This window comes from Lacerta agilis, chromosome 6 (genome assembly GCF_009819535.1).
Source record: "Lacerta agilis isolate rLacAgi1 chromosome 6, rLacAgi1.pri, whole genome shotgun sequence".
Classification (NCBI taxonomy): domain Eukaryota; kingdom Metazoa; phylum Chordata; class Lepidosauria; order Squamata; family Lacertidae; genus Lacerta; species Lacerta agilis.
The window spans coordinates 58,989,876-59,016,271 of record NC_046317.1 but is presented as its reverse complement, the minus strand read 5'-3'; the positions used below and the strand labels follow the sequence as shown (position 1 = coordinate 59,016,271).

The following is a 26,396-nucleotide window of genomic DNA, read 5'->3' as shown; positions in this document are numbered from 1 at the left end:
CCTTTACCTTTTTTTTTAACCAGAAAAAAAAATCCTTCCAGTAGCACCTTAGAGACCAACTAAGTTTGTTCTTGGTATGAGCTTTCGTGTGCATGCACACTTCTTCAGATACACGAAAGCTCATACCAAGAACAAACTTAGTTGGTCTCTAAGGTGCTACTGGAAGGAATTTTTTTTTTTTATTTTGTTTCGACTACAGCAGACCAACACGGTTACTTACCTGTAACTTTTTTTTACCGGGAGGGGGAAGGGGGCTGTGAGGTTGCTGTGGTGAAAACACGCAAGAAAACACACAGTCTTAGCGGAGGGATAGCTCAGTTGGTAGAGTATGAGACTATTAATCTCAGGGCCATGGATTCAAGCGAAATATTCCTGCATTGCAGGGGGTTGGACTAGATGAACCTCAGGGTCCCTTCCAATGCTACAATTCCAAGAATGATCAGCATATTACTCATATCAGTTAAAAAGATGGGTGGCTGTTTGACATAATAGCATAAATAGTGCTTTTGAATTTATCTCAGTAATCCTTACAACAACCCTTTAAGGTGGGTCAGACCTGCACATATTGCAGATTAGATGCAAATGTGTGCAGTCCTGTACATGTCTACTCAGAAGTATGCTCTGTTTGGTCAAATGGGGCTTACACCCAGGATCGGTGTCTGAGTGACTTTCTTGATGCCATTGAGTCCACAGCAGGAAGTGAGATTTCACATAACCGCTTCTAATTTCTAGTTAATTCACAACCATACTACACCAGCTGTTCAGTTATCTCTGATGGCTTCTGGGAAACCAGCAGGTTTAACGTTGCTATGATGGTTTTTTAAATCTCCTTTTGTGTTTATTAACTGAAGTTTGGTTCTTGTTTCATTCTAGCTTCACCACACCTCCTGGCTGCCCAGTCTACCTGCTCACATGGGGCTTGTTACCCACCTGTGCGAGACCTTCTCGTAGGAAGAATCCATCACTTGAAAGCCTCTTCTACCTGTGGGCTTGTCCAACCTGAAACTTACTGCACTCCATATGGGGAAGTATGTATGGCACAAGTATATTTTATTCACACAGGAAAGGCACATTGTCTAGCAGCACTGGCTGTTGTTTTGTGTTTGTCACTGAACAGAAATGACAGTATTTAAACACTAAGGGGCCTCCTCAACTTTCCAGAATATGCAATGCCTGGTTGCAGAGAAGTATCAGAATTTTAATCGGGCTTAAATGCAAGGAGCAAAAATGCTGGATATTTCCCGTAGGCTTCAGTTCTTCTCCATAACACATCCGACGGGGGCCAAGTTACATGTTGCAACAAGCAATAATGTGTGCCTTTTCTGTTTCGATTTGTGCCCTTATTTGGTCAGTCCCTATGTGCCTCAGCATCAGGAAATTTAGGCTCATCATGTTAACTGTATTCATAGCTTTTTGTTTGTTTGTTTTCCCCTTGCTCATTCAATGTCAGAGACATGCAGTTTTTACCTGTAGGAGTTTCTTGATTTAGGGCCTATGAGCACAGAGGTGTTTTTTTTTAAAATAATAATTACGTAATTTATATCCTTTACACTCCAAAAAAAAATTATGTTCTCAGGGTACCCAACAGAGTTGTAATTTAAAAGTAAATAAATAATGTGGGCAAACAGATTTAGCAAATGAAAACTCAAATGGCTCATTCAAGGAGATAGTATCAAGCAGGTCTGAGCTTACAATTAGCAGTTCTGGAAAGCCTGGGAAATTAGAAATGTTTTCCCATGGCACTTGAATGATAGCAGTGGGGTCTTTAGGTGGGCCTTCTTTGAAAAGGGCATTATAATAGCACTCTCTCCGGTCGCCACAAACAAAAATTCAGATGGCAGGGGCACCGGGAGAAAGGTGATGGTCTCATCAAGACATAGGGTTGCCATTTTTTTCCCCTAGCAGAAATCCTATCAGTATCTTTATTGATGCCTTGCTGTGTCAACTTTAGCAGTTAAAAAGTTAATCCATTAAATATTAGTCAATCTATCTATCTATCTATCATCTATCATCTCTTCTCCTTTCTTGAGGTGGGTGGAGCTGGAGCTATAGGAGTCTTGGTGTCTCACTTTCTAAGCAGCTAGTTTCTGTTGATTTCCTATTAATCTAAATATAAAAAACAATTAAAAAAATGTCCATTAGCACCGTAGAGACCAACTAAGTTTGTTCTTGATATAAGCTTTTGTGTGCATGCACACTTCTTCAGAGACACTGAAACAGAAGTCACCAGACCCTTATATATAGTGGGAGGGTGGGGTGGGGTTTTTCTCAGGAGGGTAGTAGGAGATGGTGATTGACTCAAAGGGTATGGTAAACCTCTTGACAACTGTTAACGACTGCAATTAGTCCTACAGGAAAAAGCAAGGGATAGTATGCAGATGATTAGCATATGTAATGCGACAGGAATCCAATATTTCTATGTGCATGAGAAGACTTTTTGTGCTGTGGTACACAGGTGGTTTACAAGGAATTTGATCACCACGGTGCGACTCACCTGCGTTTCAGCAGTTCAGTATTGCACTCAGGGCCGGATTTAGGTTTGATGAGGCCCTAAGCTACTGAAGGTAATGGGGCCCTTTATATGTCTAGCTGTCCTTTGTCAACAACAAATTGTCACTGTTTTTGTGTTGAATATATGCTATATGGTACCCTACATATAGAAATGAGCAAACCAGTGATATTTTAGGGATCAGGCTAGCAGGTGGGGCCCATTACTTACATCATAGGAGCCTACACAACACAAAACAAAACACTGTTGCTGTATGTAGGTTTTATTTTATTTGTTTTTTATCATAGATTTTGGAAATGTACATCCAGTTTTTTCCCCTTTAATTTTTTTGGGGCCCCCAAGAGAGTGGGGCCCTAAGCTATAGCTTGTTTAGCCTATATGTAAATCCGATACTGATTGCACTCACGTTCAGCACTAAAGATGACTCATAATAATAGTTTCGTGTTCAGACCCAGAGACCTCCCCCCTAAATAAAGACACATTTGACTCAAATTTTAGTTTTGGTTTTTGGCAGAATTTAGGCCACAACTTTATTGATTACAGAAAAGTGAGTGTTTGCATAGGCTCTGGTTTGACTAGCTCCCTACACCCTTGCAGGTAGCACTGACCCAGAGCTCTATCATAGGTCAGCCAAGGATGAACACCTGAGGCAGGTGAAAAGCCTGGGAACAGACTCTGTTCACTCCCCAGATGCTCCCCTGGACTCAGGCATGGGCACAACCCCCACTCGGGGGTTGACCAAACCAAGTTGAGTCCCTGGATTCCTTTAACAGAATACCCTTCACATAGGGATGGCAAGACTGTTCTCCCATCCCTATCACATGAACCAGTGCCTATCTCCAACCTTAGAAGTTGTGTCGAATTGCTACGCGGCAGGTGAAACCCAAATGGTTACAGCCAATCAGCCAAGTGGGGAAAAATTCCTTCCATGCCCCTGTCCCAATGACACACGACGGCATAGCAAGGTCAATCGCAAAATGCCATAAAATAAAGGAGAGGTGGGCGGGTGTTCCAATGCATGAGCCAAAAGAGGAAGCTCTGGGACACATGCATGGGTTTATATAGGTCCCTCGATCCGTTTAGACTGTATGCATGTGTCCCATTGGCCAGATTAAACCCAGCAACAAGGGACCTACCAATTGGGTGTTGTGGCTATCCAACAGACCCACCCACAACCAGGAGGTCAGTCTCCAGGTCTCACCACAACACGTGCCCTCTTTTAGGGAGGACATCTGTCTGGATGTTACCTTCAAATTTGGTCTCCCAAACACACACACTTTTCTGTGCTCTCAGTGAAGAAAAGTAGATCAATTGGAGAGGAGCCACTTTTTCCATGAAATGAAGTCAAGTCCACCAGGTACATTTCCACTTCGCATGCACTCAGCTTTTCTGATACATACCAGGAGCAGCCAATGCAAAAGCACTGGGCGGAAAATGCCCAAATGAGCGTGCTTGGTTGGCTTAACCATAGAATTGGAAGCGATTTGCGTAATATTCAAATGATGCCACCTGGATTTGGGGGGGACTGGGACATTGCAACCGTCTTCCGACTTGGCATGCACCAGCCACTTGCTTTGTATCAGCTCTGCAGCTTAATAAGTCAGTGCTGTGAAGTCAAAGTGACAACAGTTTCATCATCCATCTGCCCTTCCCCCTTGTTTTGGGCCCCAAGCTTCCTGGCGTACTGTTAATGAGGCTGTGTATCACGTTCCCCACTTTTGTGTCAAACAGTGGAAAAGTTTTAAAGTCTTTTTTTTTTTTTTGCAACCTCTGCACAGGGTATGGGAGGAGGGGCTGCATTTAGCTTGCTTGCTTTCCTCACACTCTGCCCTGCTGGCCAATGTGCACTGTCTGAGTCTGGTGCCAATCAGAGAAGTGTCCCAAAGTGTGTGTTTTGTGTCCCAGAGTCTTTTGCAATCCTGGTAAGTTCCCTGCTGATGGAAGCACTCCAACCCCGAGCCTCTCGTCTGCTGCCTTTGCTTTGGCTGTGATTCCTTCTAACCTTTATACTTTGTACCCCCACAGTGGCAGCCTCTCGCCCAGGACTAGGCAAAGTGCAGCCTCCACTTCCACTATTGCAAATTATGCAAAGGGGGGGCATTAATCCTGATCAGTGATTTGGAGGTGCTTGACCTCAGACTCTGGCTTGCCAAGAGATAAATCTTGGGTCCTGTTAGAATCCTACATTAGTATCCATCTCTTTCTCATCCTCGGTCAATAAAAATTGGTTGCCACTTGTTTTCCTGGCAAGGCTGCTATGCATTAAACAGCCATGGGACAGGCAGAGGTTTAACCGGTGGTGTTTTTTCTAGCGCACAGATGGAGTCATCAGAAGGTGTTCTTCAGCTGAAATTCGGTCTGTTTTGCTGCCTAATTAAGGAAAAAACCCTTTTAACTGCACTTTTTAACAAATTTTTTTGAAGCAGTTTAGAAAAACTTAGAGTAGTAAAAACCAGTCAAACATCCAGTCTAAACAGTAGCTGGCTATAACTTAAAGTGGATTTGTTTTTTATTGTTTATTATGTGTTAAATTGTTGTGATTCATCCCAAGGAGTGGGATAAAAATTACCCTCATTTTATCTTCACAACAACCCTGTGAGGTAGATTTTAGGGTGAGAAATAATGGCTGGCACAGTGTGGATTGTGGCTGAACAGGGATTTGAACACAGGTCTCCTCAGTCTCCACTCAGCACTCTAACTACTTAGAGTTAGGGTTAAAGGGACGAGAGCCATCCTAGAAAAAAGTGGCAGCTCTGGGGGCAGATTATTGAGCTGACTGAAATCATATAATTAACCTCCTTCTAGTACGTGCTGTAATGGTGCCTCTGTAATAGGCATGGTGCCTCTGATTGTCTTTCAGATAGTGGTGGGAGCATTAAAATATTACAGTATGGTAGCATTGCGGATAGTTTCAGTGGCAGGGAGGGAAAACAGCTAAGAGGCTGGTTGAAATATTCCATTTTCAATCTTTATGCGAAGTGCCTTCGACAGTTCCAGCTTTTTATGGTGAGGCAGATAATCTTGGAGGCTTATACATGAACTCGCCAGCCTAACTTTCCTCAGTGTTTATTATATGAGAGGCCTTGGATATTAAGACTGCTGTTTGCCTTAGGTCAAGGACATCAGACTCTCTCACCATTATCTTGCCTGGCAGTGAGGGGGCTAGCAATGCATGATAATCACAGAGAGTGAGAAGATGCTTTTATCATCTGAGATATGGCAGGATAAGAGAACTATGTCTGTGTAAGTGTGTGTGTGTGTGTGTGTGCGCGTGCACACACACACACACGGTAAGCCAAGGAAAGTGTCAGGTACTACCTGTGGGGCCTAACATACTTCAGTTATTGCTGCCCTAAGCTTGGTTACTCAGAAACAAGTTCTATGGAACTCAGTGGAACCTACTTCCGAGTAAACAGGCTGAGGACAAGATTATAAATCATAAAAAATAACAGGTGAGTTACGGCAAAAGAGTTACAGCTACTTTTCAAGACAGGTAGAGGTGGTACTATAGCTATTAAGGAACTAATCATACTTGTTCTTCTTCCTTGGCTTTTATCATAAGTCAGAATGGTATAGTGGTTAGATTGTTGGTCTAAGACTGGGAAGAGCTGGGTTTTGATCCCCACACAGCCATGAAGCTCAGTGGGTGACCCTAGGTCAGTCACTCTTTCTCAGCCCTAACCCTCTTTCCTGGGTTATTGTGGAAAGAAAACATGAGAAGGGGGGGGGCATGTGCACTGCCCTAAGATGCTTGAAGTAAAGGCAGAATATTAAAAAAAATGTAATGTCAGAGCTGGGTGAAAGTGACCTCAATTTCTCCAGCCTCTCCAGAAGTGACAAATTTGTGGGTGTCAATTTTGCTGGATATTATCCAGAGATAACAGACATTTGAAACATTTTAAACACCCACTTTTATTTAAAAAAACCCCAAAACCTGTGTTTCATGGAACTTCATATAGGTTATTAATATTTCCATTTCATGAATATTGAACTGAGGCATGCAGATAGGGATACTCTGAAGGCCTTTTCAAGTTTCACTTGTTTTCTGGAAAAACATGGCTTCAACTGGCATAATCCAGAGCGCAGAATTGGGAGTTTCCAGTAACAGCAACAAACCTTTCCACTAGGGCATTCCTTGCTTGCATCACCTTTTTACAGGGATGTGCTCTAACCTGTACAGTCCAAATCCTTACCAGCATTTCCTGGCTTTTCCGTTTATGTCATCTGTTAAGGCTGTTGGTCTTCTGCAGAAGCCCATAATCTTCATGTGTGTTTCTTTGCAATGGTAAGGAGACAGAAGCACTGTTCAGCCCAGCATTCACATAAGAATAGCCGACTGGTGCGTTGTGGTTTCTCCAGTCTGTTGCTTGAGCAGTTTCCCCCCCCCCCAAATGTTTCTTATGAAGAAGGGGGAGAAAGGGCTGAGTGAACAAGTCTCTGAGACAAGCCCTTGCATGTTTGCCAATTGAATTAGGAGTTAGGGTGATTGATTCATCAGATTCAAGCAGCACCACTCTCTAGATTTTGATTGCAACTTGCTACTAATTCTTCAGATTCTGTCCGGTCAGGGAAAATACTAGGGCACACACCAAAAAGCTGCTTTTGGCATTGGGTGGTATTTGCTGATTGGACTTACTGTGGTTGGATGTGGATGATGAGGGATTCATTGAGTGATAGATTATATACAGGACCGGTGCTAGGGTTTCTTGCGCCCCCCGCCCCCCACCAAAGCCTGCTTTAGCGGGAGGTGGGGGGGTGGGTGGAGAGGCAAGCAGCAGTTCCTCCGCTGTAGCAGAGAAGCTGCTGCTCACCCATCCTGCCCCCTGCCAAAGCTTGCTTTAGCGGGAGCCGGGGGGTGGTGTAGGGGGCAAGCAGCACCTCTCCGCTACAGCGTAGAAGCTGCTGCTAACCCACCCCGCCCCACCGCCCAAGCCTGGCCAGCACCCCCTCCATTTTGGCGCCCTAGGCAATTGCCTAGTACGCCTTAGTGGACGCGCCGGCCCTGATTATATATCTATGCTACTTTTCATTCGAATGAGTCCCAAACAGCTTACAAGAACATGACAGAACATAATAGAACATCACAAATACAGCATAAATCTCATAGAACAATCAACAAATCATCAGTAAAACAATTACAGTCTATAAAACTGTGTTGACAAAGCAACAACTAAAAAGTAAGCTAAATATGACAATTAAAGCAAAAGTCATATTATATAACTAATAAATTGATACAGCAGTTAAAATCTGTAAAACAATATAAACAACATCGGCAAAATAGCAACAAAAGATAAACTAAGCACTGCTTCAAAAGTCTGCTTAGCCATTAAACTCCGAGGGAGACCTTTGGCAAGTCACAAACTCAGTTTGTTTGTTCTCAGTTGTTATTCTTGTTTCTGTAAGGGTAAAATGTTATGCTACCCTGAGCTTTTTGGAAGGGTGATGGGGTATGAACGTGATAAATAAGCACAGGATTGACTTTTGAGTTGTAGTCAGAGAGATGAAACTATTTGTGAGCGGGTGTGGGTGTGTCTCTTAAACATCACCAATAAAAGGGGAGAAAAGAGGAAACAGTTTTGCATAAAATTTGCCTGTGCTAATTTATATGTATAGATGTAAATTTAGAAATAGTACTTTAATTTAAATAGAATGAATCTCATCATAGTGGAGAGATTGTGACTGGGGATCTTTTCTGCTTGCTCAGTTAGTTGCCCAGTACTGAAAGCTAAGCTGACGGTCAATTTCAATGGACCTGCTCTCCCTTCTTTTGGTTCTTTATCTATAAATTGGATTTGGACTGGACAGCCCTCACAAACAGAGGGCTGCCCTCTCTAAAAGACGACACAGGGCTACCATGAGCAGAACAGTTGTCTGAAGGAAATGAAAAACTGGTAGCAACTTATGTGTGTAAATGATAATGTTAAGATAGGCTGGTTTTTCAAAAGACCTTCAGGCACTTAAGCCGTCATGGTGCCCCTCCTGGCTGTGGCGGCACTGTTGTTCACCAGAACTGTGATAGGCAAGGCACATAGGTTGTGGGGGGGGGGCACCAAGTTGGCAGCAGTGGCAGGTGCAAGTGTGCCAGAGAGTGGTCCCAGAGAGTGGCAGCACCACTGCAGCTGAAGGATGGGGCAGCGGTGATGCCTCACCTCATGCAGCGTGACTGAACCTAAGTTGGTATTTTTTTGCAGGGAATCAGGACTGCTACTTTTCTCCTTATTCAAGTCCCGTGCTTGACTTTATTTCAGATAATGCCATGCTACCTTTCAGGGCAAAGCCCTTCTGAGGTGCCTCACACACCTAGCAAAGTCTTTGGGCTAAGATATGGCTGTTTTTAAGCCTGATACCAAGCAAATTTACATTTCAAAGTTCATACTGTGATTACGGTATATATGCATGCACTGTTACAGTATGTACTGTGTGAGTCATTCCACTCTGGCACATCGATTAGTGGTTCATGTACACAAAGTGTGCACTGTTACTAATTTCCTGTTGCCCTCAAATGCTCCCGCCTCGTATATGTTTGTTTAAGGCATATGCTGTTAACTTGATTATTAGATCAGCTGGTAAATCTGATTTTTAATCAGGGGAAAGCAGCAAACTCAATGGTATAATGTTGATTTAAACAGCTTGATTTATACAGTCCATTGCTCTTGAAAGGACGGCGCTCGTGTCCTTGCACGGCATCTCTTAAAAATGTCAGCCTATAAATCGCATAATGGGGCCCTCATGGGATTGGTTCCAGACGAGCTGAAATCATTACGACATGCAGAGTTAAGATCAATTCCAGCATTTTTAAAGTACTTGAGTTAAGATTACAGACTGTTTCCCCATTCTCTGTGCAACATACTAAGAATGTGCCAAGCTCATTCTTTTAATTTAAGTGAGGCTTTGTCAACATCACTGTGTTAGAGGCAGTATCTCTGGATGGGCAGTCGCCAAGGCTGCAAAATAAGTTTTCCACAGGCCCACTGTGTATGAGCAATATGTTTCAAGGTGGGGCTGAGACAAGACTGTGTGGCTATGTATGAGGGAGTTTAATCTTTTTGACGGTAGTGGAATAACCAAGAATGTATGGTGTATAGTTGGTGAACATAAGCAGAGCCTGCTCAATCAGGCCAGTGGCCCATGTTGTCCAGCATCTTGTTCCCACAGGGGCTAACCAGATGCCAATGGGGTGCCTGCAAGCAGGACATGAGTGCAACAGCACCCTGCCCACCTGTGATTCCCAGCTGCTCACATTCAGAGGCGTGGCTCTTCTGACAGTGGCAACATGGAACTAGATATAGAACTAGAGGGGAATAGGGAGGTTGTAGTCCTCCAATTGTTGCTGGACTACATTTGTAGACCCCTACCACCCCTGGCCATTGGCCGTGCTCGCTGGGGCTAAGGGGAGCTGGAGTCCCACAACACCTGGAAGGCCATAGGTTCCCCAAAGTTGGATCAGGGGTTCCCTCTGGACTGTTGTTTGTTTGCAGGAGTATTCTGCAACATGTCATTGATAGAATGCAGCAGTGGTGGAGTGTTTAAGAGGTTCTTGTTAGAATTGTTCCTGTTCACTCACTACTTTGTTTTGCAGTTTTGGCTGACAGCAGGTGAATAAAAAAACAACATGGCTATACATTTTGCACAGCAATAACTGTTTCTCTCGTGCTCCAACCTAAGAACTCCAGCAACTCATGATATATTGGGGTGGGGGGAGACTTCTGCCATTTGTTGTGGTGAGCTTTTAGGAATGCATGCTTATCACTGAAAGAATATTTCAAATTACTCAGTATCACTTTATAACTAAGCACCCAGCTATATTCAGGGTTGAGCAGATATTTTTAATTCCTGGGGCTAGTATAAATTTCATGGAGATATTGTGTGTAATTTTCTCTCTCGTCTCTGTCCCTTTTGTACTGTGAGAACTTCTTTTGTTGCCACAAGACATTTTTCCTACAGGGATATAATTTTCTGTGCAGCGAAAAGTATGTGTACATGACAGTACACACGTTTTATAATAAACATGCATGCTGGGAAATTAGTTAGTACATTGACTTTTTTTTTTTTTTATAAAAAAAGCAATGGTAGCTATGGGAAGGGAATTAATGGGATAATATAACATCATCTTTGAGACCCTAGATGGCATTCTTGGCCAACACTCCCCTTTGCTCATAGAAATGCAAAGTGCCTGAGAGCTCTATTTTTGGAGCTGTCTTGTATGATGCGACTTGATGCTATATTTTCATCGGAATTAGGCATATAAAAAGAGCATTGTGTAACCCAGCTTTAATGGATGACCTTTGCTCCGAGCTGAAATATAATTCCTCACAGTCCAGATCCTGCCAATTCTTGATAGATCTTTTCACTCTCTTCCTCCCCCCCCCCCCCCAAGTCTTTAGTATCCCAGCTCCTACCTGACATGTGGAAGCCAACAGCGAACATTTCCATTAATAGCACAAATGTAAGGCCATAGAAATCTTCAACTTGAGAAGCTGGTTATTGACAGGTTGCGATTGAGAGATAAAGCCAAATATGTGACCATGAAGTGCCCCAACCAAGCACCAAAGGTTTACACATGGGCTTTCTCATGCTAGAGGAAGCAGGATGGAAGGGTAGCTGTGCTGAGATGTTGCAATTCTGCCTTTGGTTTAATATGCACCCACATGTTCCGTTAACTGGAGAGGCCAAACATATATTTACTCACTAAGTCAGATTAATATTCTCTCCTTGAGGAGAATGACCTTCCTTCAGTTCCAAGGTCACTGGGATAAACAATGTACAAGTTCATCTGAGGAAACAGGCCTCTGTGGAAGTGCATTATGTGGGAGGGGGGGTGAGTGCTTTTTGCAGCAGCTCAGCTATTTGCCTTGCATTAAAATGCAAGTGATGTGCTACAGAGAGCCACATAATGCAAAAAGCACCCAAACAGCCACACATAAAACTGCTAGAAGAAGCTTGTATGAATTTTGTATTTGAACTAAAGCTGCTTGCATCCTCCTGCCTCTCTCCTCACTGCTTGACTGCATGTTTAATTAGGGTTTAATTGGGAAGAACCCCAGTTTGGTTTGGGATTCAGCCAAATTGTGGGGTACAGCACTGCTATTTTATCCTGAGTATAGTTCTGCTGCTTCATGTCCAGCTTTCAGGAATTTCAGCTTTTCCTGTAATGTTCTTACCTTACTGGATACTCCTTTGCCACATTTTTACATAGGACATTTGTTTGTTCTTTAAAATATGCTTTCCTCTTGGCTGCCTATTTTGCAGTACCACAGCAATTGACTTGCCAGCTAGCCAGAAAAAGAACAACAACAGCAACAACCCGGGCCTAGTCTGTCCCTCCTGGGCTTTTTGCTGGCATCTGATATGTAGAAAACCAGCCCTGGAGTCTTTTCATAGCATGGAGCTAAATATTATCACAGGCTAAATTGCTGCAGCTCAAGTTGCTCTTAAAGGGACAGTGGAAAAACTGGTGAAACCCCACAGAGCTCTCTTTCACTGAACCCCCCTCCCAATTTGTTTGCATCTCAGCTGCTTGGCATGGGGTCACAGCTATATGCCATGCAGAGCCCTCCTTTTGAAAGTTCCTCTATTTGAAGGGTTGTCCAATCCATGTCTACCTTTATAGAAAAAGAACCTGAATCCTGGTCAGACCGAAGCGCTGGGGGTGAATGGGGCAAAATATGCAGCCATGCAACTTGCTCAGTGTTTAACTTGCTCTAAGACTACGTATCTTATGATGCAGTGTTATCTCAATGCAAAAGAAAAAAATAGGGGCCCAACATCCAGCTGGAAGACAAAGTAGTGAATTATGAGGGTGGAGCTGGATGAATTCCATGGATCTGTCCATGGTAATCCACTCCCTGCTGCAAGGATGATGATCTAACCATCTTGATGGTTCTGAATCATCACCTCACAGACACTTATCTGCTCAGCTGGACATACAACCTAGAATTAAGGTACCTGCATGAACAAGAATACCTTTTCACAGTTTCCCCCCTATTGAGAAGTGGGCTCTATGTGTGGAATTTATAACCTTTGAAAACCAAGCCTTCTGCATCACTTTCAGATCTTTAAAGCCTGGTTGTTGCCCCCTCAGTGCAAATTAGAGCTGTGATTTGCAGCTGGGGAGGTTTGGGGGCCTGGGGGAAGCCCTCCTTCTCTATGCCATTTCTCTCTCCCATATCTCCCTTCCCCTGATTGCTTTCCCTTGAATTTAGGTTCAGCACTCAAGCTTGCCCTGAAAACATGGATCTTGAGCAGGTGTGGGGAACCTCACCCACTGGGTGCTGCTGAACTGCAACTCACCTGGACATACAACCTAGGGTCAAGGTACTTGCATGAGCATGAAGACGTTTTCACCCTGGCCATGTTTGCTAGGGCTGATGGGAGTTGTAGGTCAGCAGCATCTGAAGGACCAAAGGTTCCTCACTCCTGAAAGTAGGCTGGTAGGATGGAGTTCCTCTCCAAACCTTAGTTACTGCTAGGTCTATAAATTTGCGCAGGAGAAACAAATAACCTGGCATGAGGCTCAGGTGCACTGTGCAGTTCTTCTTATCACAAGTTAGACCTGGGATGGAGAACCTGTGGACCACAGCTCCTGTCATCCATGGCCACTGGCTGATAGGATTTGGAGCCCAGTAACATCTGGAGGGTGACAGGTGCCCCATCTCTGGGTTAGGCAAATACTCGGAGAGGAAATAGGCAATGTTCAGGACTGAATAGGCAATGAGTGAGATACTATATTGCACCCTTCCCATGGGATCTCTTGGTTCCAACTGGTTACCAAAGGCAACAGAATGAAAGAAGTTGACAAATGTTCCCCACTCTTCCTTAGAGTGGTGATAGGGAAGAGTAGAGGACATTGGTTCAGGAGATCTCCACCATTTTCCTCACGAGTAGGCCCTTGCTTCTCTGTTCCTGGCAAGGGGACTAGCCAGCAGCTTCATGTCCTCTCCTTCCTGGGTCAGCTGCAAGAAAAACACAACTACCTGTGGCCTCTGTGGTTAGGCTACTGACCACAGCTGTCAACCTTTCCCCTTTTTTGCGGTAAATTCCCTTATTATAGCATTGGGAAACAGCAGGGTGGGTTGACAGCTATGTATATAGCAGTGGGGAACTGCTCAATTCCTGTGTTCCATAGCCTCAGTACAGTGGGAATACTGTTTCCTGAGCCTACCCTTCATATGCCTATTTTCTTGATCATAGAGATTGTGCCCTGTTCATTTAGCCACAACCACACTTGACCCCGAATAAGTGGCGAGTAAGGGATTTGTGCATTTCTGTCAAATGTCAGCCTTCCCAATTGTGATGTGTCCATTATATCTGGCAGCCAAAGCACTTGGCAGAGCTCTTCCAAAGCAGGGTGACCTTGAGTTCAGCCAAAATTAAATCCATAGTTTTAGTTTGCTGGGCAGGGACCCTATCTTCCCAGAGGAACTTTGAAACACACACCTCCTCTTGAAAGCTGCAGTTTCAACAATGGGCAGAAAATATCCTCCGAAGCAGTGGAAAGGTTACACAGCTTGCTCAAGAAAGCAAACGTCCCATGCGTCTGCCCCCAGTGTTAATTTTAGCCTCCCCAAATATTGAAAAAGAGCACAGTTTCGACACTGTGGTGGGTTGCCACATGAAATGATTATTTCAGGGTCCAAGTGTTTCAGTGTCTGGGCATGGAGGCATCCAGACTTGGTAGGCAGTACATCTGGCATTAGCGTGATCTTGATTTGAGCCAACACAATGTCCTGCTGGAATTCTAGCAAACTTTTTGCACAGTATATTGTGCTAAGCAAAAATGGGCAAGATTTTAAAGGGTTCCATCTTTCTGAGAGAGCCTGGGAGAAGGACAATCTCCCATGGTGTTTCAGTACACATTCACGTTTCCTTGAGGTAAACTCATACAACAATGGCAGGAGCAGGGATGGAAAACAGTAAGGAGAAACCAGTGATGGGAGCAATCTTCAGCTATTGTCCCGCTCCATTTCCTCCAGCCGGTCTGTGTTTCACCTGTGGCCAGGTGAAAGCTGCAGGCACCAGAGGAAGAGATGAAGCATTGGAGTCTGTGCTGGATGGTACCTGCACATTTCTGAGCTCATTGCACATCGTGCTGGAAATGCTGGAAACAGCATACAAAACCCTGGATCACCAAGACCACGTGCAAGCTAAGAGTTGCATCCCAGCATCCTCTGTGACATTATAGGACTGGTGCCCTCCAGACACAGTAGAGTCCAACTCCCATCAGCTCCAGCCAGCATGGTCAGGGATGGTGTGATTTGTAGTGCGGCAGCATTTGGACAGTACTATGCTGGCTATCCTTGTAGGGGATGCTGGGGTATATTTTGCTTTGACTCTCTAGAGCATAGAATGTGGCAAAAAAATATGTTTATAGCAGATGTCCATCTTTCCTTACAGGAAACTCCATAGTATTGCGGGAGATGTCATGGGTATGGAGTTCAGAGGGAACTGGGGCAGCTTTGAAAGTAAATTAAAATGGATTGGATTAGATAAGCGTATGCTAGATGAAAGGTTCCTGTCCTAAATATGAGTCTTGTAACAGGTATTGCTGAGCAATGAAGAATGAGCTGAGAGAACATTATATTGAACCTCTGCACCTGAATAAAGGCCATAGACTTCCATAACTGCACCCTCCAGGTGTTTGCCTCTGCCTGCACTCTAAAAAGCTCTTTTTAGGGGGGAGGCAGAGCCCACTGTGTGACCTTGGGCCAGTTTCAGTCCCTACCTCACAGGGTTGCTGTGCAGATGAAATGGGTGGAGAACTTTGAGCTCCATGGATGAAAAGTAGGATATAAAAATGTAATAATCAATAGGCATGTGCTAAGTCACTAGATAGCCTGTTTTTTTTTTTATAATAAAAATTCTTTAAAGAGTCAGGACTTAACCGGATCTGTCATCTTTTAGTATTTGTTTGCCAAGTTGGGACTGAAGTCTCTTTAAGCCATTTGTGCACAAAACCATTAGGGGATATCCAGGCCTGGCCTGCTTCTTGAATTACTCACTCCAGCTGAGTGATGACATTTGCTCTGCTTGACTTTCCACCCAGTAACCTTTCACCCACTGAAGCTGCCTAACCTCTGCTTGACTCTTTTTTGGGGGAGAGGGTGTTAAAGGGTCTAGGCTCAAACTATCTTGAGATTTAGATAAAGGCTCCTTTGTTTGCCCAAATGAAACATCCCACCACAAAAAGCCTGACCAACCGCTGCAAAGTTGGGTACTTGTGGCTAACCTTCTGCTGCATGGCAAATATTGTCACAGGGACATTTTTGGCCGGGCTGAAGACTTTGCTGATTAAATTGAAGGTGCTAATTTAATCTTGTGTACCAAACAAAGGATATAAACCGGTGAGCCAGAATGTACTGTTCTCCTTTGTGTTTAGGGGGGATCTGAAGTTGAGCAAATACTAAGTGGCCACATGTGAAACTGGGGGAAGGAATTCCATTTTCACCATAGTTCTCCAGGCCTTGAACAGTTGGTGTTCACCCCTTGAACTGAAGCCCATTCTTTTTCTACTCTGTCATCCTTAATCAACTAGTGAAGTGGCTCCATAGCTTCAAGGCATGTTCTGGGTTTTTTTTGTTTAAAAAATCTGTTGATTACAAGCTTGACATTTCTTGACAAGCTGTCCAAATTTCAGAGTGTAGCAGTGGCTACAACCCATGTCTTTCTACCTTTTTTGCTCATGCCCTTGGACCTCATTCTCCACATCAGGGATACGGAGCCTGTGACTCCCCTGATGTTGCTGGACTACAATTCCCACATCCCTGACTATTGGCCATGCCACCTGGGGCTGATGGGAGTTGAAGTCTAACAACACAGTAAGAGTTGCCGGCTCCCCATCCCCGCTTTACTCTCTAGAGTTTCCTTTATCTCTACTGTACATTGGGCTATAGTATATTTTTGGCCAATAAGTAACAAACCTTAAACCCCAAAGCATCCCATGAAGAAGGATGTCAAATCTATCTAGCATAACTTATGCTCTTAGATCTACTTAGCATTGGTCTCCTGAATCTAGAGTTCCAGTCCAAAAACCCAAAAAGAAGGAAATACTGCCTAATTGGTATTGATTTTTATTTTATTCAAAACATTACTATACTGCCCTTTATCAGTCAGGCAAGGGTGATTTGTAACAAGGCAAAACAGTTCCAGGAAACTCGGCTGGTTAAAATACAGTAAAAATAACCAAGCGCTAAGATCTATTAAACTATGCTCTGCTTTTCTTGAGGTTTGAGTGGCATCCTTACTTGGACTCTTGGGACACAATTGTACAGGGCTGATTATTATGTTCAGTTTTAGGCTTTTTTATATGGTGGTGTGCATGTGGTTCTCAACCTTCTGTCTCCGAAGTCTGGTGAAATTTTGATTTTTATAATGGACATGAAAAGGAAAAGTTTCCACAGTGCAATAGCAGATTCCATGCTTTGCCTGCATGAAGTTCCAGGTTCAATCACTGGTGTTCCCACATCAAAACAATATCTGGTATTGGGTTAGGAAAAAAACCTCCTGCTTAGCACCCTTGAGGGTCCTCAGCAGCAACAGTAGACACTACCATCACTACGTTTATTACCGGTAATTCAAATTCCCCACAAAAACCGAATGGCAGGTAAAAATGATAGAATACATACAACTGGAAAATATGACAGGGAGAGTTAGAGGACATTTGATGCAGAAGGTGACTAAAGAGTGGATAGTATTTAAAGAGTACTTGAAAAATTATTGTGATAACAAAAAATCTACTGGCAGACCTCGAGTGATTCTTGTAATATATTGGTGACAAATAATGGAACTTTTTGTAAAGAATTGGAAAAATAAAATAATAACAAGGCACTGTGGGTAAAATAACAAAATAATAAACAGTACAATGAGAATAATCGGAAATATATTTTATTTACTCCACCTTTTGTCTTCTATCTTTTGTTTTCTTCTTCTTCTTCTTCTTCTTCTTCTTCTTCTTCTTCTTCTTCTTCTTCTTCTTCCTTCTTTCTTTCTTTCTTTTTGTAAAGTATGCGTATGTAGGTTGTATATTTTATATTATTGTGTATTGATGTGCAGGTTGTTCAATAAAGTTCTATTTATTTTTTTTTTTTTTAAAAAAAAGTTTATTAATTCAAAGTGAACATTTTCTTCCTTTCTGGATTATCCAAGGTGCACTGTATGGCCATGCACCTGATTTCTGAATTTACTTAAATTTGAAATAAAGGTTCTTATGCTTATATCCCACATTTGCTTTATCATAGAAGCCCATCACACCTCCCCCCCCCCATGTCTTCTATCCAGGCATTGGCCAGACAAGACCTGCTTAGCTTTAGCAAGCTGCTGGCCTCATGGAAATCCCTTTCCCTGGGCATCCTAATCTGATAGTCACCTTTTGTTCTTTTTTAGTGGCAAATGAAATGTTGCCGATGTGATTCCAGAACGCCTCGTGCATTCAACAGTCACCGGGTGGAAAATGTCCTCTCTTCTGCAGGAAATACGCACTGGTGGCAATCCAAGAATGGTAAGCCTCTGTTTTGCTTAGTGGGCCTTCAAGAAAACCAAACAAACAGTGTGGACGTGCTCTGGGCAATGTCTTGGTTGGATAGCATAGAATAGTAATGATAAGTTGAGTGGGGCAAGGGTTGTGTAGATTCAGCAAACAGGGCTTGGGTTTCAGTGGATTAAATGCAAAGGGGAAATGGATGACCATTTGCAATTTTGTTTTCACAACCTGTTATTCTAAAAACTGCTCTTTTCTGTCTCTTCAGATGTGAATCCTGTCTTTCTCCAACTAGATTTGGATAAAAAGTTTCAACTTGATAGCATCCTGATGGATTTCAGGGTATGTGAATAATAACTCTTACACTATTTACTGGGGGTATAAACTTGAATTCAGATGGCCTTTGGAAGCTTAGCTGAATATTATCAGGACTCCAGATACATTACATACACTAGTGGTTTTCAACCAGTGTGCCGTGGCACTCTGGAGTGCCTTGAATGGTGGTCAGGGGTGCCGCAGGCAACAATGGCCTCTGTCCCTCTTTCCTTCCCTCTCTCCTCTGGTGCCCTCTCGCGTCTCTACCTCCCAAAGGCTTGTGCAGGTGTTTGTTGCAGCAGCCCTGGCTACAAGCTCCGCAGACGAATGGTGCCTCTGGAGCTGGTCAGGGGCTGCTGGTTGCCAGGAGCTGAGGCAGCATCAGAGTAAGCAAGCAAGTTGGGCAGGGGAGCCCAGCCAGCCAGTCCACCAGCCCTTGCTTTTGGGAATGGACAGACAAATCCTATGTCCCTGTGGGGCAGTGTGAGAAGGCACATCTCTTTGGGGCGGGGGGGGGGGGGCTGCAACTCAGAGACCAGGGGTGGCAGCAGAGGTGCCCAGAGGACTCCCAAGGAGAGAGGAGAAGAGGTTGGGGGAACACCCCACAAGGGGACGTTGTTCAAAGAAGGGTGAGAGGCTGCCAGCTCTGCAGGCAAGGGGTGACATAGCTGGGTTCCTGAGCCCCATACTGGTGCCACAGAAAGGATGTAGTTGACCAAGGGAGCTGTGGACTCAAAATGGTTGAAAACCTCTGACATACACTATTATTGTTCTAGTTACAGGTAGGTCTGCCACAGTTGAAATCTGTTGGTTTAGGCTGCATCCAATTCTAACCCATTGTTCATTAACATTTTCAAAAAGATACAGTGGTACCTCAGGTTAAGAACTTAATTCATTCTGGAGGTCTGTTCTTAACCTGAAACTGTTCTTAACCTGAGGTACCACTTTAGCTGATGGGGCCTCCCGCTGCTGCTGCGCCACCGGCGTGAGATTTCTGTTCTCATCCTGAAGCAAAGTTCTTAACCTGAGGTACTATTTCTGGGTTAGAAGAGTCTGTAACCTGAAGCATCTGTAACCCGAGGTACCACTGTACAAGGAAAGGAGGAAAAACCTACATTAAAGAAACTGCAGATTTTCAAGAAGAAAAACAATTGTTAAGTTCAGAATCAAGCACAACATTAAACATTTTTGTTCCATATACAATTGCACCAAGTATATTGTGATGTGTTGATTTTAATTTTATGGGGGAGGAGGCACAGTAACACTGAGGGGCACTGGAAAGACCCTTACAGGTATGTCAGGTCTGACTATTTGTCCATTTAGCCCAATGTCATCTATTTCGTTGGCAGGGATCTTCCTAGTCTTCTTCTGCGTGAGCCTTTTTAACCAGAGATGTGAACTAGGGGTTGTACTTGGGATGGTTTGCATGCTCTGCCTTGGAGAAATGGCCTGCTCCTTTGAAGTATATCTTCCTCTATTTTGGCATGTCCAGTCCAGTCTGTTTTGATACCTCTTTCCCTCTGTCCCTCCAGAGTCCTCTGCCTGTTGGCATGGTGATTGAGCACTCTACAGACTTTGGCAAATCCTGGAAGATCTATCAGTACTTGTCCACAGATTGTGCCACTTCCTTTCCACGGATCTCTAGAGGTCTCCCACAGACCTGGGAGGATGTGCGTTGCCAGGACATCCAGACTCAACCGCAGAACGGGGGGAAGGTATAGCAAATGTGATGCTTAATGGATTTCACCAGACTTAAGACTTCTAGGACCTAGCCAGTTTGACAACAGCCATCCCCAGAGCGACTTTGCTGCACCTGGCTTCCACTCTTCCAGGTGCAGATCAACAAATGCCAGAGGGCCCAGCAAGCCCTGTTTGTGGAGAATTGGTAGCCCCTTCCAATCTAGCTGCTCTAGAGCACAGAAGGCTTCAGGTCTCTGGGGACGATTTCTTAAAAGACATGCTGGAGCTCAGGAATCCACCCCCTGACTTGTAAAAACTGCCCTCTGGTGTGTGTGGGGAAGCTGTTGAGTAACATTATTGAGGTGATATTCTGTGTTAGAGATGCTTTCCCTCAAGCAGTGGTTTCAATGAAAATGTTGGCAGGTCGGTGTGGCAACCCACTTGTCAGTCATCTGACATCATAACATCAGGTGATTGTCAGATAGGTCTTCCCACGTACTTATCAAAGTTGGCCTGCAGGGCAGGGGACAGATCTGCCAACCCCGGGGGGGGGGGAGCCTCCCCACCCCTGCACTAAATCATACAGGGAGTCTACCCAGACAAGGCTTCTCACTCTAAAAGTTAACACATACTGGTAAATCATCCTGGAGGAGCTGCACAACTTTGTTTAATGTGCAGTCGCACAAGCGCTTTGTTTCAGTGCTGCCCTTCCATGTGAGTAATGCATGAAGAGGGCTTGTGTTATGGCTTTCTTTAAAAGGAAAAAGTATTGTGGTTTAAATCTGTTTCATTTGTCCTAACTGGGAAGTGCCGTTGACAGTTTCTAGAATGACAGGATAGAAAATCACATGCTTTGACTGCCATCATTTTTTCCTCCTCTGTTCTTCTAAGGTTGAGTTCAACCCCATTGGTCTCGCATCTGGGATGAGGACATCTCAAAGCCAAAAAATCAACAGTATGTACATATTATTTGTGTCTGCTGGGGTGGGGTCAGGGAAGCTTTTGGGGGATTTCAGGGAGCAGAACTTGTTTAGGCACCCAAGTGGATGGTTTATAAAATCCGGTGCCTGAGCTCACTTTCCTGCTCCTCCTTCCACATCCCCTTTTCCTTGTTTGTCCTATTTTTTAGATCATCATCCTGAGGGCAGGTCTTAGAAATGAGCTTTGTAAGCTGCTCTGGGAGCCGTTTAAGCTAAAGAGCAGGGTAAAATTTATTTAAATAAATTTTGCTCCTTCATATACCAATGGGGTCAGTGATTTAAGGTTCCCGTGTCTTCAGACATTTGGTGCATTCCTCAGTGCCAGGTGGCAAGTGGTGTGTGCTTTTTTAAGGTCCACCTGGACTGGTTCTTATGCAGGTGCCAGTGATGTTTGGTCCTGGGAGGCCCAGTCACTTGCCCAAGGATCGCTGTTGCTGATGCTGGGCTCAGTTTGTTAAATGTGGTTATCGGGACCTAACAGTTACATTGTTTGTACTTCCATGTATTAAGAGGAAAACCACACCCAACGTAGTTCACATCTCCCTTTCTCACTTGGTCCTTGTTCCAGGAGCTAAAGGCTTTGGGTCCCATCTCACTCTGTGTGTGTTTCCCTTCATTGCTCTTTCTCTTGTCTCCAAAAGATCTGGGCCAATTCACCAACTTGAGAATCAACTTCACCCAGCTGTCGCGCCCTGTGCACCAGGGATACCGCACGCCCAGCGCCTTCTATGCCTTGAACGAGATGCAAGTGAAAGGGAGCTGCTTCTGCCACGGACATGCAGACCGCTGTGCTGCTCCGGACGCTGCTTCCGCAGGACACAATATTATGGTGAGGGTGAGGACGGGGAAAGGTTGCTACAGATCTATGTATATCACTTCCCAGCTCTATTCTTAGATTCTCGCAGGCCTGTTCTGCAACCTGACCTCTCTCATTGGTTAAATTTGTCCTTATAGGCCAGAAGCCCTCTGTGCTTTTGGAAAGCAGATAGTGTTTCCTTGTATTATGCAGAGTGCAAGTGACCGAGGTGATAAAGGTCTTGCCATCTTCTCTGCCTGAGCCACAAAAAATAAGGTAGTTCGGCATAGCACAAAGGCCAACCAGCCTGCTTCAAATTGCATTTCTGACTATCTTTAAAAGGTCAATGATCAGCTGCCCTTGGGCTTAGTAAGGCTGCTCAGCATGCAGCTACCAGCTTCTTTCTAACTGGGCTTCTGGGGCTTCCAAGAGGGCTGAAAGAACAGAGAGTGGTGTACATTTTCTTCTTTGCACATCCTTCATTCCGTAGCTCATTTTCCCTCCTCATCGTAGCCATCGTAGCTCCTCATCAAAGCTCTTGGAGAGGGGAATGGGCAGAAGCAGGGAATGGGGATGGTGGAGAAAATCATTTTGTTCACATTTTGAGGTGAACCTATCCACCAATTCACGCTTCACACCAATTCACAGCAGAATGCAGCAATTGTTTGAAATGTGCACTTCTCTGAATGTCGCAAAGCGGTTTTCCAATCAAAAACCAACTGCAAAAAGGCACATGCGAGCAGAAAGTCTGCCTCAAACTTGAACATATTAGTGAAAATAATGTACCAAAGTGCATTATTATATTAGAGAAAATGCAAGCATGTGCATTATTAGACAAAATGAGGAGAAATGCACATAAATATGTGCTTTAATTTTTGTGTGGACTTGAAAGGAAATTGCATTGTTGCAGAAATGAGGCATATTGAACCTAAGACTGGAAAAAAGAAAGAGAAACTTGAGACAGAATTACCCATGCCTAGCAAAAAGTACTGGAGAAAGAAAATAATGCTTTGTCTCTGTGGTGGTCCCTTCAGGTGGGATATGACTCCACAGGGGCACAGAGGAATGTGTGCAAAGGGCAGAGGAGAGGGAGTTTCCTCTTGCTTTTGTGCACAGGAGAGTGCAAGTAATATTACCCAGGTGACAGGCTTCTTGCAGGGGGGAGAGGGTGGCTCAGCATATCCCCACATCTCGATTTATAGGTGGTTTGCATCTAGATATAAAAGCAACATGGCTTCCTTTATTGTCTGGCCTGGAGCAGCTTGGACTGAACAGGAGTTTCCAGACAGGAACTTCAGAGTTAAGCCTGAACTGTGAGAGGCAGCACCCAAAAAGAAGAGGGATTACACAGCATGGTTGTTTTTTTATGGCAGTTTCTTCATATGGGCTGTGCAATCCCTACTCACTCTGACAATCTTCTGTTCAGCCCTGGGAGTGGCAGGGACCATCAGTATAAGGGTTTTCCTTTTGCTTCTGATACATTGTAAAGTGCTCTGATTTGGCATGAATGCAGAAGAATATGTCCCTCTCCCCAATCAGAAGAGACACAGTGTGAGAATTCATAGCATACTGTAGATGAGCAGGCTGAGCTATGACACTCTCAAAGCAAAGCTTTCTTTACTTCTTCTAGGTGAATGGACAGTGCGTGTGCCAGCACAACACTGCTGGAACAAACTGCGAACAGTGTGCGGCTTTCTACAATGACCGTCCATGGAGAGCTGCTGAAGATGGCAACCCCAACGAATGTCACAGTACGTATGCCTGTATCCAACTTCCTAGGGAAACAGGCCACACTTTTATTGAACAAAGTTTATAAAATACAGTGGGACCTTGGCTTTCGAATGTAATCCATTCCGGAAGTCCGTTCGACTTCTGAAACATTCGAAAATAGAGGATCAAAGGGTTGCCAGCAAGTTCAATGGGGAAAATTGAGAAACATGCCTTGGAAGCTGTTCGACTTCTGAGGCGCGTTTGAAAACGGAAGCATTCACTTCCGGGTTTTCAGCGTTTGGCTTCTGAAACGTTTGGCAGCTGAGATGTTCGAAAACTGTGGTTTGACTATACATACTTTGTGCTTTTTAGCCACTGGAAATATTGTGGTTTCTCCAGTGCTTTTTTTCCTGGGGATTACGCAGGGGTACTCATGCTCCCTAAACATTTTGTGAATCTATGTACTTTTGTCCATTTACTGTACAGTGGTACCTCTGTATGCAAATGGGATCCATTCTGGAGCCTTGTTCACATCATGAGCAGAATGCATCATGAAGCATTGCATCTGCGCATGTGCACGATGCGATTTGGCGCTTCTTTGTATGCGCGAACCCGGAAGTAACCCGTTCCGGTACTTCCGGGTTCGGCGTGTTCGTAACCCGCGCCAAACGCAACCCGCAGCGGCCGTAACACGAGGTATGACTGTATTTAGTTTTCCCGATTTGAACTGTAAAATGGTGATTTTCTTGAGTCAAAATGAGAGCACCCCTAAACACTTTTTAAAAGAAAAAAGCACTTGGTTTCTCATCAGTTATGGGATCCGCAGATTCCTGAATGGGTGGAGGTGATCAGAGAAAGGGGAAGTCGAGGTAAAAACTACAGGAAGGAGTGTTTAAAAGAATCTACTAGCAAACATTTTTAAAAAGGCTGAGGCAGATGAGAGGAGAGCTGTGATTTTCATGTGCAAAGAAGCTAACTGTTTCTCGACAAGACTTCCTCCGTCAGCTTGGAGAAAGCAGGCAAGTTTGGGGAAATTGCAGTGTGTGTGTATAGCACAGTGCTGGTGAACTGATATTCCCTAAAGTCCTAAGCCTTGCACTCTGGCTGTTTTGCATGTTCTGTATGGACCCACAATGTGATAAACCTCATGGTTTTATACACTTGCTGCAGAACTAACCAAAGAGGGAAGCCCACGCGCCACCCAGTGGTGAAGCTGAAAAGTATATAGGCACTATTGTTTTCCTTGAACTTCATCTCAGAAATCGCTTTGTCTCTTTTCTCCTAGGGTGCAACTGTAACGGTCATTCTAACAAATGTCATTTTGACCCAGCCGTGTACCAAGCCAGTGGGGGTGTGAGTGGGGGCGTTTGTGAAGACTGCCAGCACAACACAGCGGGGAGGAACTGTGAACATTGCAAGACCAAGTTTTTCCGTAATAAGCGTTTTGAACTTGATCACCCAGAAGCTTGTCTCCGTAAGTGGGTGCTTAAGCATTTTCTTCATGAGTTTCTTCATAATCTTTTTTAACAATAATATTTGAATATGTAGTCTGCCTTATTCCAAAGGCCCAGGATTGTTAGAAAATCACACGAGAACACACACAACTTTCTAAAAGTTGCAAAGCAAGCAAGCAAAGAGGAATATGAACTTCTGCTAACTCCCAGCAAACTTGTACAGTCTCCACCAATTAATACTTTAAACCTCCCCAGAGAATTCAATAATCAATGAATGTATAGAGAATTATCCCGTTAGATTGGTGCTCAAAAGAAAATACCTGTTTTTTAAGCTGAATCTGAAGTGTAGATACGCCTCCAGATTCTTCATGTCCTTCCTTGTGTCCCATCTTTGGAACTCACAATTCTTTTTCTGGGTCTCTATTTTGGTAACTGGAGGAAATGATGAGGCTTTCCTCTTGCTCCCCCCTGAACTAGAATCCTCAAGTTTCAAGTGCTTTTTCCTAGGCATTAAAAGGGAGGAGCAGTAAAGCTGCCTTGCAACCAACCAGAGAAAAATGAATGGGCTTGTTTTTTGCTATCTTTTGTGCCAATTTCAAGTGTGAGAGAGGAATCCTGAATTGGGAACCCTGTCTGCAAATGAAGAGTGGGAGAAAGAAAGGATGAGGAGCAAGGCAATGCTAAACCCCTACACAAAGCTCAGGTTTTGATCACACCCTTTTGGTGTGGCTTGTACCTTTAAAATTTGTTGATTCCATGTCTTCTCTTTTTAGCTTGTGAATGTGACCCAGATGGCACTGTTCCTAACTCCAGTTGTGACCCCCAGACGGGCCGCTGTGTCTGTAAGGACAATGTGCAAGGAGGCCGTTGTCATTTGTGCAAGCCTGGATTCACCCAGTTAACCAACTCTAACCCCCAAGGTTGCAGAGGTTAGTCAAATTTCAACCATGTGAACCTAGATGTGGGCATGGTGGAGATAGCCACCTCCTGCTGTTTATTATCCATCAAAAGTTCATTTCTTTGGGAGGGCCCTTTATAGAGAGATAAATATGCTTAATCTACTTTTAAAGCTGTCTAAACTAGTAGCGATCACTACATCCCATTACAATTCATTCCATACATGAAAACTGTACAGTGGGTGAAGAAGTCCTTCCCTTGTGTTTGTTTGGAACCTATAGCCATTCTCATGTTTTGAGAGACAAGCATTTCTTTATCCACTGTTCATAATGTTATAAAGCTCTCACATGACCCCTGTTTAGTTACCTCAAAGGCCCCAGATCAGTCAAACAAACACCTGCCTTCATGGGGGATCCACCCTCTTTGGTTATCTTTTCTCTCTAGCTCACAAGACCATAATATTGGTGAAGCTCTGCTTGTGCTGTTGCACTAGTATGAATGCAGCACATAAGCTGTGCTGTTAGAAGATCAATTCAACGTGAGCAAAACCTGGACCATTTTCACACAGCCACCACCAGCATCA

General features: G+C 44.1%; 1 protein-coding gene across 1 annotated transcript in view; it reads left to right on the top strand.

The window, feature by feature from the left end:
* LAMB3 (laminin subunit beta 3) overlaps positions 1–26,396 on the top strand; it is a 48,868-nt gene that overhangs the window by 2,410 nt on the left and 20,062 nt on the right. The window contains exons 3-11 of the mRNA XM_033152916.1: positions 874–1,028; positions 17,888–18,002; positions 18,250–18,323; positions 19,829–20,011; positions 20,868–20,931; positions 21,598–21,785; positions 23,383–23,503; positions 24,748–24,936; positions 25,690–25,845. Coding sequence (XP_033008807.1) covers positions 874–1,028; positions 17,888–18,002; positions 18,250–18,323; positions 19,829–20,011; positions 20,868–20,931; positions 21,598–21,785; positions 23,383–23,503; positions 24,748–24,936; positions 25,690–25,845 — 1,245 coding nt within the window. The remainder of the gene's footprint in view (positions 1–873; positions 1,029–17,887; positions 18,003–18,249; positions 18,324–19,828; positions 20,012–20,867; positions 20,932–21,597; positions 21,786–23,382; positions 23,504–24,747; positions 24,937–25,689; positions 25,846–26,396) is intronic.